At 38.2% G+C, this 14,822-nt stretch overlaps 2 protein-coding genes across 3 annotated transcripts in view; both read right to left on the bottom strand.

Annotated features, from left to right (window-relative positions):
• The window catches only part of LOC140614894 (olfactory receptor 56A4-like), a 67,272-nt gene that overhangs the window by 30,073 nt on the left and 22,377 nt on the right, over positions 1 to 14,822 (bottom strand). The window contains exons 2-3 of one of the 2 annotated variants that reach the window (XR_012015627.1): positions 13,956 to 14,051; positions 4,501 to 4,569 (exon numbers count right to left, since the gene is read on the bottom strand). The gene's annotated coding sequence lies outside the window, so the exon portion shown is untranslated. The remainder of the gene's footprint in view (positions 1 to 4,500; positions 4,570 to 13,955; positions 14,052 to 14,822) is intronic. The other variant, XR_012015628.1, reaches the window with a different exon arrangement.
• OR56A1 (olfactory receptor family 56 subfamily A member 1) lies at positions 2,971 to 4,095 on the bottom strand. The gene has a single exon (XM_072795303.1). The coding sequence runs from the start codon at positions 4,008 to 4,010 to the stop codon at positions 3,066 to 3,068; it is 945 nt and encodes a 314-aa protein (XP_072651404.1). The 5' UTR covers positions 4,011 to 4,095; the 3' UTR covers positions 2,971 to 3,065.

The raw sequence follows: 14,822 nt of genomic DNA, 5'->3' as shown, positions 1-14,822 counted from the left end.
TCTGTCTCCCAAGGACCAGAGTGGAGAGCCAACCTCAAGTATGTCTTGTCTGTTCTTATACTTAGGGCTCTACTACCTGGAACTAAAGATGCATTATAAACACTATGAAGACTCCTAACACTGGGAAACGAACTAGAGGTGGTGGAAGGGGAGGAGTGTGGGGGTTGGGGGTGAATGGGTGCCGGGCACTGAGGGGGGCACTTGATGGGAAGAGCACTGGGTGTTATTCTGTATGTTGGCAAATTTAACACCAATAAAAAATAAATTTATTATTAAAAAAAACAATATATCCCAGCAGATTGAATGCAAAAAAAATAAAATAAAATTCTTTGTCTTTTCAAAAAAATAAAAAATAAATAAACACTATTGGTTACTCTTCTATCCACTTCAATATTGTAAACAAGGAGATGTTTGCTGAGTCCCCTGATGTGCCAGAAGCTGTGCTCATCACTACGGAGAATGACAAAAGGTATGCTGGACTCTACATCCCTTACAAATTCCTAATACAAACTGTAGTTTCTATAACCATGTAGAGGCAGTTTGAGTCAAGCTTCTTATAATTATAGTGGCCGTTTGCACTGATCTACAGAAACCTAGTGGAGGAATTAAGATCTGAATAAGATCCGAATTCAGGAATTCCTCTTTGAGTCCCTTCTGTATTTGCACCTGGGAGAAGCATAGCAGAGGTAGGGAAAGCACTCCTTGAGAAACCAACGGAGTAGACCAAATGCTGGGCATATCACCTAACAATGTGTCCTATTCCTATGAATTGAATCCTTATTGTTAGATGTTTTTAAAACTAATTTTTATAATCATCCACACAAGGGTCTTATGAAAATTAATGTTATCATGCCCAGATACTAATATATTGAAAGTGCTCAAAACATTTGAGCTTTTGTTTTCATTGTCATTACTATCACTGTTACCAGTATGTAAGGATGTTGAGATTATTACTATCATTTAGGTCATCAGTGTTGAAGCTGGCCCTTCTGTCCTCTGAGGGACAGGAGGAAGGTGGTAGTAGATAAACTCTTCCAGCAGCTGTGAGATGGAGGGGAGTCCTGTGAGAGAATTCTCTTGTAGAAAATGACAAATGCTTAGTCACACCTATGGCTCTGGCTTAAGAAAATGAGAGCCAAGCATGAGGGTATTGAGAGCCGATTCTTACAGGCAAATGGATGTCATTTTCCTTTCCTGCTGTTATTGAGTGTGGCTTTGGAAGAGTCTGCCCTAGAGCCCACAGCAGCCCTAAGCTACAGTTACTCTGTGGAATCTCCACTGAGTGATGCATGCAGTCTCTCTCTATTCCTCTTGACAGCTAATTCCAAACTCTTCCACAGCTATGAAAGCTGTCCCTGTAACATTACGTTATGATGCCATGTCTCTTTGCCTACCTGCATAGGAGGACTTGATTCTGTGTCCAGTGTCCAGTCCCTGAGAGCTAGTGTGCACTATAGGGTGCTGCCTCAGTTGTCCCCTATATGGTCATAAGCCCTCAAACTCAGAACCAACAGAAGCTGCAGAGTCATTAACTCTTGTCTCTCAGCCCCAGACCCACCTATCCAGATATGCTTTGGGATGCTGGGATTTGAACTCTGGGACTCTTCTTTGTCAGCTGGCTCCCTTTTACTTTCCACCCACAGAGAACAACAGGAAAAGACTTGGAAGGCTAAAGCAGAGCAGAGGATCCTTGTTTCTTCCTGTCTGTTCCTGTCGTATCAGTATCCCTGAGCAATGACTGACTCATCAAGGGCAGCAGAGTTGATTCTAGACTTCAGGATTTATTGGTTGGTTGGGTTTTGGACTTGAGTTTGATTTGGGTTTGGGTTTGGTTTGGAACTCCCAGGGTCCAATCAACCTTATTGAATTTCCTCTCAGGTACCAGCAGTAGCAGGACAGAGTCTCATCCTCAGAGATATTAATCCCAGCTCTGAATACACCTCCTCTGAGCTCCTGTGACAGCAGTACCAGTTTAAGGTAGCATCCTCCTTAGATATTTGACACCCAGTCCCATGGGCTTATCGCCAACTTTCTAAGGTCCAATGACCAAATTCTTCCCAAGTGTGAGATTCTTCCTTCAGGTGCTACCTCTGGCATTACTTCAGCAGCCCCTGTTTTAGTTTCAAGTTTCCAACATCCATTTAACCATTTGCTTATATTAAATCTCTGAAAACAAACAGTGCAATTTCCTTCCTCTTCTCCTCACTAGACCTACTATATTATCCAGAAACCTGACCCTTTGCTATGTCTTCTCACCTTCAATGAGAGCTCTTGAGCAGAGTCAACAGATCAAATAAGACCTGATTTTCAGCTTCCTAGGTATGTAGGAATATTTAGGAGAAGTGGCCAATCCACTGTCTCAGTCAGTTTCCCTATTTTCTGGGAAATGGCTTCCTTTCTCCCCATCTCTCTGTCAACCAAATGCTCATTTCTAAGACTCGTTGAAAGTATCGAGACTGTATAGGATAGAACAGGAAGCTGGCATTGTTGTATATTAATATGAACATTCTTCTCCTGCAGGCCTACAGATGCTTTATCAGGCAGGACTCTGCCTTTTCTGAAAACCCACTGGTTCTCAAGGAAGTAGGTATGGGCAGGAAATAGATATCCAGAAGAACAAAACAGAAGCAAAGGAGATAGAGGCTTGGTATCCAGGGTCAATTGCACTGGAGGGGGCATTTCTGCAGAAGAAGCCCAGGCTCTGGAGTCTGGATTTTGATCTCTGCCATTTCCCAAATAATGTGGTCTTTGACAGTTACTACTCTTGAAAAGCATTTTTTTTCTACTGTGTAAAATGGAAGTAATAACACCTGCAGAAATGTTGTGAAAGATTAAATTTACTTAAATAAAATTACCGAGGCTCAAAGCAGCAAATCAAGAAATACAAGTTCCTTCTTTTACCTACATTTATCTGAACCAAGTGAGAAAAATAAAGGAAGAAATCTGGGTCAGTTATGAAGTGAGCTTCAGAGTGTAAAATAAATACCAAGTTTTGTCCAATTCATTGCCTAGACAAAATTACTGAGGAGAAGAAAGAAAATGAATTAGAAATGTATTTTACATATTCACATCCTTTTCCACAGCAATTTATTCATTCCTTGTTTTATCTCTTTGGTCCGAACTCCATATACAATAGGGTTCAAGGCAGGAGGTATGAGGTGATGAAGGACATTGAGCAAGATGAGGATGTCCATAGGGACACTCTTTCTGGCCACATTTGTTAACACAACAACCAGCAGGATGGTGCTGAAGAACAGGATGAGGATGAAGTGAGAGCCACATGTGCTCAGAGCTTTGACAGCAGCCCCCTCAGCCTTGAACCTAAGCACAGCTCTTAGGATAAAGGTGTAGGAGAGGAAGATGAGGATGAAATCTGAGCCCAGTAAAGTCCAACCAGCCACAAATTGGTAGATTCTGTTAAGGGTGAAATTGTCACAGGATAGCCTGGACACAGACAAGTTGGCACAGATGCAGTTCTCAATGACATTTTTCCCACAATAATGGAGCTGGGCAGTGAGAATAGGAATAGGTGCAGTGAGAAGGGCATTCCGGGTGACAATGAAAGCACTAGCTTTGGCCACAAATTGGTTAGTGATGATGGATGGATACCTCAGTGGGTGGCAGATGGCCACATAGCGGTCATAGGCCATGACCATGAATGTGCAAGACTCCATGGGGAGGAAACTGTTCATGATGAACATCTGGAGGAAGCAGGCAGAGAAGCTGATGGACCTCAGATCAAACCAGAAGATGGCCAGGACCTTGGGGATGACAGTGAGGCAGAGCACGATGTCCAGCAGGGAGAGGAGGCTGAGCAGGTAGTACATGGGCTCATGCAGAGAGGCCTCCAGCCGGATAGTGATCAAGAGGGTGGCGTTGGCCCCCATGGCCAGGAGGAAGAGGAGGCTGAGGGGCAGGGACAGCCAGTGCTGCCAACTCTGGTAGTTAGGAAAGCAGATGAGGAGGAATTCGGAGACTGGAGCAGTGGAGTAGTTGCTGGGTGAAGCCATGGAATGAATCTTGAGGCTTCTCTTGACTATTTGTATGGGCAGATACAAGAGGCATTTTTTTTTTTTAATTCACTTCAAAAGTGTGTTGCTCACTTACTCTTTAGGAAGATCATGATATATAGGAGACTCTTCCCAAAAGGCAGATCCCAGTCAATATCATAAAGACAGACTGGTGAGATTTGACAAATAATGCTATGATCTATGAAGGGAAATGAGTCAGTGAAAAAACTAAGATTTGAAAGGGAAATAATGCTAGGGAATAATCTCACATTAAAAATATGCAACAAATCATGTCAGTCTGGTACCAGTGTAATAAAAATAAAATGTTAATAGTATAAAAAGATAGGCCTAAAACACAACTAGTTTTTACAATTAACCAGTACTAAGATGAAGGAAGCATGAGAAGAAGAACACCTATTTTTAAATAGGTGTTTTTTGAGATAATTATTGACATTGATGTGGAATGAAAAACCTTTAATTAGATACTCACCTACTACCATAGCCAATATAATTTTAGATGGAAAATTGTGTTATATCCTTTCCCTCCACTCATGATATACTAGAAGAAAATAGAACACAAAATTGATTAAATCGGTCCTTTGCTAAGACTCCAATCCTATTTGAATACAACCATTTGTTCTCGAGGGCCTGTACCTGATCATCCCAAATGTTCTTAGAATAAGTCTAAAACTACAGAAATGGCTGCTTTTACTATAAATTTATAGTTACCAACTTTAAATGAGTCCTCAATGCTGCCTGTCCATCCTACAAAGCTTGCCCGATCGACTTTTCCTTCTTTCAAAGCTGTTTTCAAGCCTTCTTCATTCTTTTCAAACCTTTAACTCCACTTCTTCTCTTGAAGAAATGGCATCAACCACTACCTCACAGAGAAAAGAGATGCCCAGTGATATTTTCTTCAACTTCCCAAGATAAAACCTATCAACCTACTTACACATTCTCCCATCCTTTCTTTGTTTCCTCCCACTGAAACAGAATCTGCCCATCCTCAAACTGTCAAACCTTCTACCTCCTCCGGTGATTTGCAAAGCTCCTAGCCTTGCAGTTACATGATCAATGGTTTGTTCTACTTCTCTAATTTGGAGTCATATTTCCTTCTTCACTAGATCTGCCTTATTTTTCAAATATTCTCCAGTATCTTTCATCTTTAAAAATAAAAATAAAAAAGCCTCTTGGTTTCCTTCCAGTTATTTCTCCTTCTCCCTCCCTTCACACATAAACTTCTCACAAGCACTGCCACACTCACTGTCTCCAGTCCTCACCTCACATCTGTTCCACAGCTCCTGGCATGGCCTCCTTCTAATAGGGTCATGAAATGCCAAAAAAAGAAAGAAGAAAGAAAGAAAGAAAGGAAAGAAAGAAAGAAAGAAAGAAAGAAAGAAAGAAAGAAAGAAAGAGAGAAAGAGAGAAAGAGAGAAAGAGAGAAAGAGAGAAAGAGAGAAAGAGAGAAAGAAAGGAAGAAAGGAAGAAGAAGAAAGAAAGAAAGAAAGAAAGAAAGAAAGAAAGAAAGAAAGAAAGAAAGAAAGAAAAAAAAAAAGAAAATCTTGCTAAAGCAATTGATCAATTCCTCTTCCTGACACACCCTCTTTGTTTTGGTTTGCATCACAATCTCCTAGTTTATTTCACACATCCTAGTCTCCTCATTTTCTCTTATGCTTTTTCTTTTTCTTTTTTTCTTTTTTTTTTCATCCACCATCTTAGCATCAGTTTCAAGTTTCGGTCCTGGGTTCTCTTTGATTTTCTTTTTTTTTTTTTTTTTTTTTTGAGATCTTATTTATTTATTCATGAGAGACAAGAGACAGAGAGAGAGAGAGAGAGAGAGAGAGAGGCAGAGACCCAGACAGCGGGAGAAGCAGGCTCCATGCAGAGTGCCTCATGTGGGACTCTATCCCGGGACTCCAGGATCATGCCCTGGGTGGAAGGCAGGTGCTAAACTGCTGAGCCACCCGGGATCCCTCTCTGATTTTCTTCATCCCTCTGTGCTATTCTGCTCTACTCTGTCTCCTACTTCCTTCATCCATATGCTCAATTACCATCTCCATGTTGATGATTACTAAATTATATCTTTTGTCTAAACCTCCTTAAATGCCTACTTGACATATCAACTTGGATTTTTCAAAGATATCCAAACACACCAGGTTTAAAATTAACCTACTATTTGTCTGCCAAGCCTGGTTTTCTAGCATCTCCTATCTCAGTGAATAGCATGTATATCTGGACTATTCCACAAGTCAAGGGCTAGAGACCATCTTGAACATATCCTTCACCTGTACCACCTATTTAAAACCCACAACCAAAACCTGTCAAATTTTCCTTTTAATTAGCTCTTGAGTCCACTTACTTCTCCATCACCACTATCACCAGCCAAGACTACAGTACTATTATCTCTTGGGTGAAATTTACTGAAATTGCCTCTTACTGCATTCTAGGTTTCATTATAAAACCATTCTTGGGATCCCTGGGTGGCGCAGCGGTTTAGCACCTGCCTTTGGCCCAGGGTGTGATCCTGGAGACCCAAGATCGAGTCCCACGTCGGGCTCCCAGTGCATGGAGCCTGCTTCTGTCTCTGCCTCTCTCTCTCTCTCTCTCTCTGTGACTATCATAAATAAATAAAATTTTTTTAAAACTTTAAAAAAAATAAAAATAAAAATAAAACCATTCTCTACTTTGAAATTAGAGAAATTTTTTAAAATATTAAAACATGATCTTGCCACTCATCTGATTAAAATATGCCATTGGCTTCTCATTCTTAATAGACATAAAACAAAATTCTGAACTTTAACTTTATTAGATCACAAGTTTATGAGAGAAGAAACCATGTTTGTTGGTGTTTTTCATCATTATAAGTACAGTGTATAGGTAGATTCCTTTATAGGTGCTCATAGTTAATTGAACAAATTATTTAATAAATGAATGAATGAATGAATGAATGAATACTAAGTCATATATCATTTGCATCCTTCTCCATTTCCCAGCCTCATCTGATACCTTTCTTTCTCTCACTCCCAGAGCTCCAGTCACACTGTCCTTTTTCAGATCTTCAAATACAATATGCACTTTCTCCTCCCTCTTCTCTTAGAAAACTATGCATCCCATACTTTTATTTACATGTCTACATCCACTTACTTTCTATTCATCCTTTACATCTCAGTTCAAATATTCCCTTCTCTGCATGGTTTTCTCTAATCCTCTCCAGACAAGATACAGATATCCTATTTTATGTTCTCATAGCATTTTATCACACCCTCACAGTTTATATGTGAGTAATAATTTGGTTATACTCCTTCCCTCATGTCCAGTTAGACATTTCATGCCATGATAGGAGGAACTATGCTCACTAACTGGTACAGTGCTGGCATTAAGAGGTACCCAACAATATTTATAGAATAAATTAACTGCTTTATGAGCAGAGTGATAGAGAGGGACAAAATAAAATTTTCTAAATCAGCCTGAGGAGAAAAGGAAGCCTTTCTAAAGTTATCAACACCTTAGCTGAGTTTTGATGGAGGTGGAAGACATACATGCACAAAATTGTAGGTAGCATATTTCAGATATATAAAATGGGTTATGTAAAAGCATGGAAATAAGTTGGAGAAAAAGTTCATAAGGAAACTCTATGATATATTCAATTTGACTGGAGCCATGAGGGTGGGGAGTTGAAAGAAAGAGCAGAAAAAGAAGTTAAAAACAAAGAGAAAGCCAGATCATGAAGGACGTTTTCTATGCTAAGGATTTTAGAATTAATCTAATATATAAAGAGAAGACAGAAATATTTTCATTAGGGGAGAGAGGTGACTAGGTATGGGTTATAGGAAGAGGACACAATGCCACTGATGATTTGAGTAAGGAGAGACAGCAAAAGCCAAAAGAATGGAAACTGCAATTGCCCAGATGAGAAGTGTTGTCCAAACAAAGTCTGAGCACTGAGGATGGACAGAAGCAGCATATTCTGGTGGTAATGTAGACAGCTATGAAAGATACAGGAGGTGAGAAGCCCAGAATTTTCTGGCTTGAATAAATAGAATCACCAAGGTGATCACAGGAGAATTAATAGGTTTAGTGTGTATGAGTATATGTCAAGACTGAGGTGTTTACACTCTACATAGAGATTTATCTTAGACTGTTGGAAATGAGGAGTTTTGAACAAATTTGAAGGAATCTGGTTTAAGATATAAATTCAGAAAGCATTAGCACATAGCTGAAGTATTTGGAATAGCATAGAGCTGATATGCCAGAAAATAACAACACCAAAGGGTGAAAAAAGAAAAAAAGAGACATAAATGGATGGCCTCCATTTATGAAGGAAAGTAAGATAAATGAAGTTCATTGAGAAAGTAATTTATTATTATTACTATTATTTACTATTTAACACTTAACACATAGATTTTGGACTTCTTTGTCTCACTCCACCCTCCTGTGAAATATCTGAAGACAGACAAAGTCCACTTTTCCACTCATACATACCAATATTCTCTAACATCCCACAGATTCTTAATAAAAATCTATTGAAAAGATTTTTGAATTATTGGGCCTTGGTGTTTTATGTTGTTGGAAAATCCCAAGGAGGGAAAGGGAGACAAGAGAGTTAGCCAGAGTTTCAGTGTGCTGGAGAGGACACTGAGAAAGGGAGAGAAAAAGTCCTGTGGTGGTGTCACTGAGGGGGCAGGCCACAAATCCATGGTGGAACTTGGGTGCTTCTTCATGACACTGTTTATAGGTGCTCCTCAAGAACCTACTCCTTGGTTAATGGTAAAACCCCGGGCTCAGTCTCTGGCTTAAGAAATCTTTTGCTTTTGCCCTAATTAATACAACACAAAACATTCTTATTTTTTGCTCCTAACATATCCATTAGAATTTTCTTGAATTTCCTCCAGTTTGGTCATTACCGCATTATCTATACAAAACCTATCTCCCTGCACCAGTCTTTCCTCTCCTTCTTGACCCTTATCCTCTCTATATCCTATTTTCTCATCCTGGTCAAATATTATTAGCACTTTGTCCTCTTCTAGCATTGTTTAACATAATCTTCGTATCTGTTTATGCTTCTTCTCAAAGTTTACTCACTGATCAATTCTCCTATGTATCTGCTTCTGTTCTTCACATATTGCTCATTAACTTTTGGAAAAGTGAAATCTCTATTGCTCAAAACTTATCAAGTCCAGGACACTTGTCTTCAGCCACCCAGTGTTACCACTTCAGATCAGAGTCTATTAAATCCCAATTCTTCACTGCTTAACATTGGAGAATGGGACAGAGGGAGGAAGTGAGAAATCTGGAATAGGAGAGAAGGAAAAAGGGACAGATTCATAGATATCCTGAAAGGTAGAAGTACACATTGAACATAAGTCAGTGATGTGGTATATGAAGTAAACATCGATTTAGGACTTTAAAACTAGACTGACAGTATTAGCTGCAATATACCAAATGTCTAGTATGTACCAGGCATTCTTTTAAGTGATATATATATAATTTAGATATAAATATTAAATTATAAAAATGTAAATTAACTATAAATATATTTTGTACACATACAATCTCAAGAGCTAAGTAGATGAGAATCTTTCTCAACCCTATTCTGGTTATTTCACCTGGAGTATCCTGTCCAATTCAGTACACTATGTATTAAATCATATAAGTTACAGGATGATAAAAAGCAAAGGGCATAATCATTACAAATTATAGATGTGTGACCTGCCAAAAACAACTTCAAAATATAGGAATGGTTGTCTTGGGGAAAAGGGCAAGACTAGGACCATCAGAGAGATATCACAGAAAAATTGAGCCCAATTGAATATGAGAGAGAGCTTTCTATAAATCTAAAGGAAGTTCTATCTCTCCAGTTTAAACTGCTCTACTGAGACAAGGTTGGGAGGCAGCTTCTTCATCATCATTTTTTTCTGAATCTCCATGCAAGGCAACTAGTGACATACTAAACTCGGCATCCCTACACTCTCTATCCCAATGTCGAATTTATAGATCTCCTTCCTTTCCTGATCAGACAAGATGAAGTCCAATTCTCTACATGCACTAAATCTAACCAAGCTAGGAAATGGAATCCTCTTTTAGAAAGGCAGAGGGAAGAAAGAAAAACTAAGACGTTTCTTACAGAGGTGCTTAGGATTTCGGAATGCTAATATATCCAGAGCCACTATATCTCCCACCTCCTCATTGTCTTTTCTTCCTGTTAATTGGAGGCTGCCTATTAGAAAAGGTCCCTGCCTGTCTTGTCACTCTTCCCATCTAGATCCAATTCAGTCTGTGCTATCTACCCACCCTTGGCCCCAGAACTTACAGAAGATGTCAAAGGATGAGTCTTTAAATGATATATCAGCTGTATTGGTAATCATGCTGGGACTTTGCTAAATAAATCTGAAGAGTTTTATGAACTCCTATTCCTCTCCTACCCTCCCTTTTTTGGACCCAGATGGGAAACAGTGGCTTGGAAAATAGACTTAGGAGATGATGATCTGAGTCCTTTGGGAACTGTCTTATTATGCTTCTGCAAGTAGGAAGTTGGGATGTGAAGAATGGAGTGGTTTAAAACTAAGGTTAAAACTTGCCGGAAGCCAGGAGCCAATGATCTGGTGCACAAACCTGACATGGTCAAATATGTAGGAAAAGAGAATATAGAGCAATCCCTTTTGTTATAATTTTAAAGTTTTGAGTGAAATTTCTAAGTGACCTACGGTAGTTAAGTTCTTTTACATTTTTTCTCATTGAATCATCTCCCTTAGATAGGAATGAGCAACTCTTTGAAGTAGGAACTATTATCCTCACTATGTAGGAAATAAACAGAAAGATGAAGCCTTGCCCAAACTCACCACAGCTAGCCTACATTCATAGCCACGTCAATCCAATTCCAATGTCTGTTTTCTAAATGACATTTCTCTATACTAACAAATGTGACCATAGGTATTGATATCCTAAACAAAATTCTAGCAAGTCAAGTTTAGCAAACTGTTAACATTTTTTAACTGACAAATATATTTATCTTTTGAAGAATGCAGAGTTCAATACAAGGAAATTGTCAACACATCAAGATTGCAGATAAGATCATGAGAATAAAACCATTCAAATCATAAGAAGGTTTAAATACTAGCTCTGGCATTTTCTATTTGTGTCATTCATCCATTAGACAAATACTAACTACCACTTATGCCCCACAAACTGTATTGGGCACTGTATACAATGCTGAATAAAGCAAACACAGTTCCTATCCTCACCAAGAGCTCATTCTAATTATGTGGTTGTTAAAAGAAAATAGGCATCTCTAAATGTACTTCTTTGAATAATTTCTAAGATATATTGTTTAGCAAAGAAGCAGCAAAAACAGTGCACAGAATAACATAATTTTAATGCTATGCAAAGAATACATATAAAAAAGTGTATATATAAATACATATGTTATCATATATTTTATTATATATAATTAAATTACCTCTAAAAGAATATATAAGAAACCTGTAAGAATAGTTGCTTCTGGAAAAGAAAACTGTGCTTGGCAGTATAGAATAGAATGGTATCTTAGAGATTGCTGGTTATTTACCCAATGCCCCCATTCTTAACAAAAAACAATTTTATTGGGGTACCATCTATACTGCCAAAATACTATACCTCTCAGATTCTGAATGTTAGCAGATGTCATTTGGTGGGGTTTTTAGGAAGACTCTTCAACATGAACTAACTCAATTGAGAAATGAAGGCCTTTAGCCCACACTCCTTCCTTATGGATTGAGGATTGATACCTGAATTTCTAGTTTAAACTATCAGCAACTTTGAGGATAAAAGTCAGTTTCTAAGTATGATAAAGAAGAAAGAGAGAAACTAGTGAAGCTCTGGTTTCAGCCTTGGATGCCCACTTCTGAAATGCTTCTATGTGAAAGGAAAAGAATTTTTTAATTTGTTGGTCACCATATTTGGAGTTTCTATTATATGCAGTCAGATATACACTTACTGAAACAGAGAACGAATTACTTTTACTGAATACCTTTTTTAATCTTCAAAATTTTGAACCATGTACCTATATTATTTTTTAATTAAATATATTTTTTTAATATTCTTTCGAGGACTCCCGGGTAACTCAGTGATTGAACATCTGCCTTCAGCTCGGGGTATGATTCTGGGAGCTGGGATTGAGTCCTGCATTGGGCTCCTTGCAGGGAGCCTGCTTCTCCCTCTGCCTATCTCTCTCTCTCTCTCTCTCTCATTAATAAATAAATCTTTAATTTAAAAAAAAGTATTCTTTTGGTAAAAACAGTAAAAATATAAAACAGCTAAATGCTGAAAGTTTTGGTAATTATAAAAAAGAAAATATACAAAATCCTAACTCTGGGAAATGAACAAGGGATAGTGGAAGGGGAGGTGGGTGGGGGGATGGGGTGACTGGGTGACAGGCACTGAGGGGGAGCACTTGATGGAATGAGCTCTGGACATTATACTAGATGTTGGCAAATCGAACTCCAATAAAAAAATATACAAAAAAATAAAATAAAATAACATATAAAAATTAAAAAAAATAAAAATCCTATCATATACCATCATAGAGCATTACTATGGGAGTATCAGTTTAGGTAAGGTAGATCAAAAAGGTCTTAAAGAGAGGTATAAATAGGAAGACAAAGGTAGAAACAGGACAGGCAAGAAGGCTATTATCTGATCCAGGCAAGAGATGGTGGTGGCATGGACTAGATTGGTGGCAGAGGAAAAGACTTTGAATAAACAAATTTTGGGAGAATAGTCAAGTCAACATAATTATGAATTAGAAATGAGAAATGAAGTATTCAATGTAAAAATCAAATATGAATCTTAGGAGTCTATCTTGGGCAACTTGGCAAAGATAGGCTCATTTACTGTCATGACATCACACATTAGGATTTCTGGGTATTATTGAGTGTACATCTGAAATTTGTGATAATAAATTTAATGTGAAATCAGTAAGTTTATTTACAGGATTTTTTTCCTAGTAAATTTCAATCTTTTACAGAAGAGACAAATATTTAGATTTAAACAAAGTTTGGGGTTTTTCAAGCAACTACAATGGGGAAGAGAAGAAAGGAGGCTAGATTATTTCCCAAAATGTAATTAAATGATGGGCTATAGAATCTATTTGGGGAATATAAATAATAGTGAAAGGGAATATAAGGGAAGGGAGAAGAAATGTGTGGGAAATATCAGAAAGGGAGACAGAACGTAAAGACTGCTAGCTCTGGGAAACGAACTAGGGGTGGTAGAAGGGGAGGAGGGCGGGGGGTGGGAGTGAATGGGTGACGGGCACTGGGTGTTATTCTGTACGTTAGTAAATTGAACACCAATAAAAAATAAATTAAAAAAAAAAAGAATCTAAGGCTAGACAAAAATAAAGTCAGGACAAGGAAGGATGAACGATATGAAGGGGATTCAGCCAATGGCCTATAACACAAGATATCCAACAATTGTGATGTCCAAGGACAGTTGAAAATTTGAGCCTGAAGGCAGAAGGTATAAAGTAAATGTTTCAAGTCTATCTGTTAGAGGTGGACCAACACAAAAATGAAATAAGTCAAAATTGGAGATTTAAACAAAAAAAAAAAGTTGTTTTGAGTACAGGCAAAACTAAGTACTCAAATTTCATTTTCCCAGCAATAAGACTCCACCAAAAAATAAATGTATATACATAAATAATTAACAATTATAAGAGAAGATATACACAGTATAGTTACCTAAAGATACATCTAGAGGAGCTTAGGAAAGACTTAGACTTCAGGCAAAGAATATGTTCAAGAGAGAAATAGTCTGAGCTATGTATTTCTAGCCCATAGTATTCCCATGGATTTTAGACAATTTAGTTAGGTAATAAATAATTTATTTAATTTTCTTGTTGTCTCATCTAATACACCTGTAAACATAATTCACCTGGACCCATATATTAGAAAAGGAGCAGAAACTTACTCTCCTGTGCCCTTTATAAATTTGTTTGGGATCCATGTAATTGTAGCAATCTGGAGCTTCCTGCTGCTTTATATTGCACAGGAGGATGGAGTCCATCTGAAATAGATACAATAAGGGAAACAAAGAGATAACCACTCAGCTGGCAAGCAGGCATACATGAGCTGTTTCTGTGGGAATCCAGCAACACAGTTCTATTCACTTGTGCTGGGAAGTCCATGCAAAGATAGGACCAGAACAGACTGATGGCTAAAACCGAAATCCAAAGTGATGCTACAATTAAGCCAATAAAAAGTGAAAAATCTGCTTTGTGGTTCCCACTTCTCCCGCACTTATTTTTCACTGTTTCTCCACAAGTTCCTAACTGGTGACCTTTAAATGCATCCCTGAATTCACTGACTTCTTACATTTGTTTTCTACTTACATAAACTGATTGTTTTTCTCCCCAATCCAATACTCATTCTTTGAATGCTCGCTCTGAACAGTACAACCAATGGCAGCTCAAAATTTTTCCTCTGATTATGAAATAATACACTGACATTCAAACATTCCAATTATATAATATTGTATATCATTTATCTTTGTAGGCAAGCAGCTGGAAGATGGCTGTACCCTTTCTTATTACAACATCCAGAAAGAATCAACTCTGCACCTGGTCCTGTGCCTGAGGGATGGTATGCAGATCTCCGTGAAGACCCTGACCAGCAAGACCATCATCCTGGAGGTGGAGCCCAGTGACACCATCGAAAATGTGAAGGCCAAGATCCAGGATAAAGAGGGCATCCCCCCTGACCAGCAGAGGCTCATCTTTGCAGGCAAGCAGCTGGAAGATGGCCACACTCTTTCTGATGACAACATCCAGAAAGAGTC

The sequence above is a fragment of the Canis lupus genome, chromosome 23, assembly GCF_048164855.1.
Source record: "Canis lupus baileyi chromosome 23, mCanLup2.hap1, whole genome shotgun sequence".
Lineage (NCBI taxonomy): Eukaryota > Metazoa > Chordata > Mammalia > Carnivora > Canidae > Canis > Canis lupus.
Note: the sequence above shows the minus strand (reverse complement) of the source record. Positions and strands in the feature narration are given on the sequence as shown.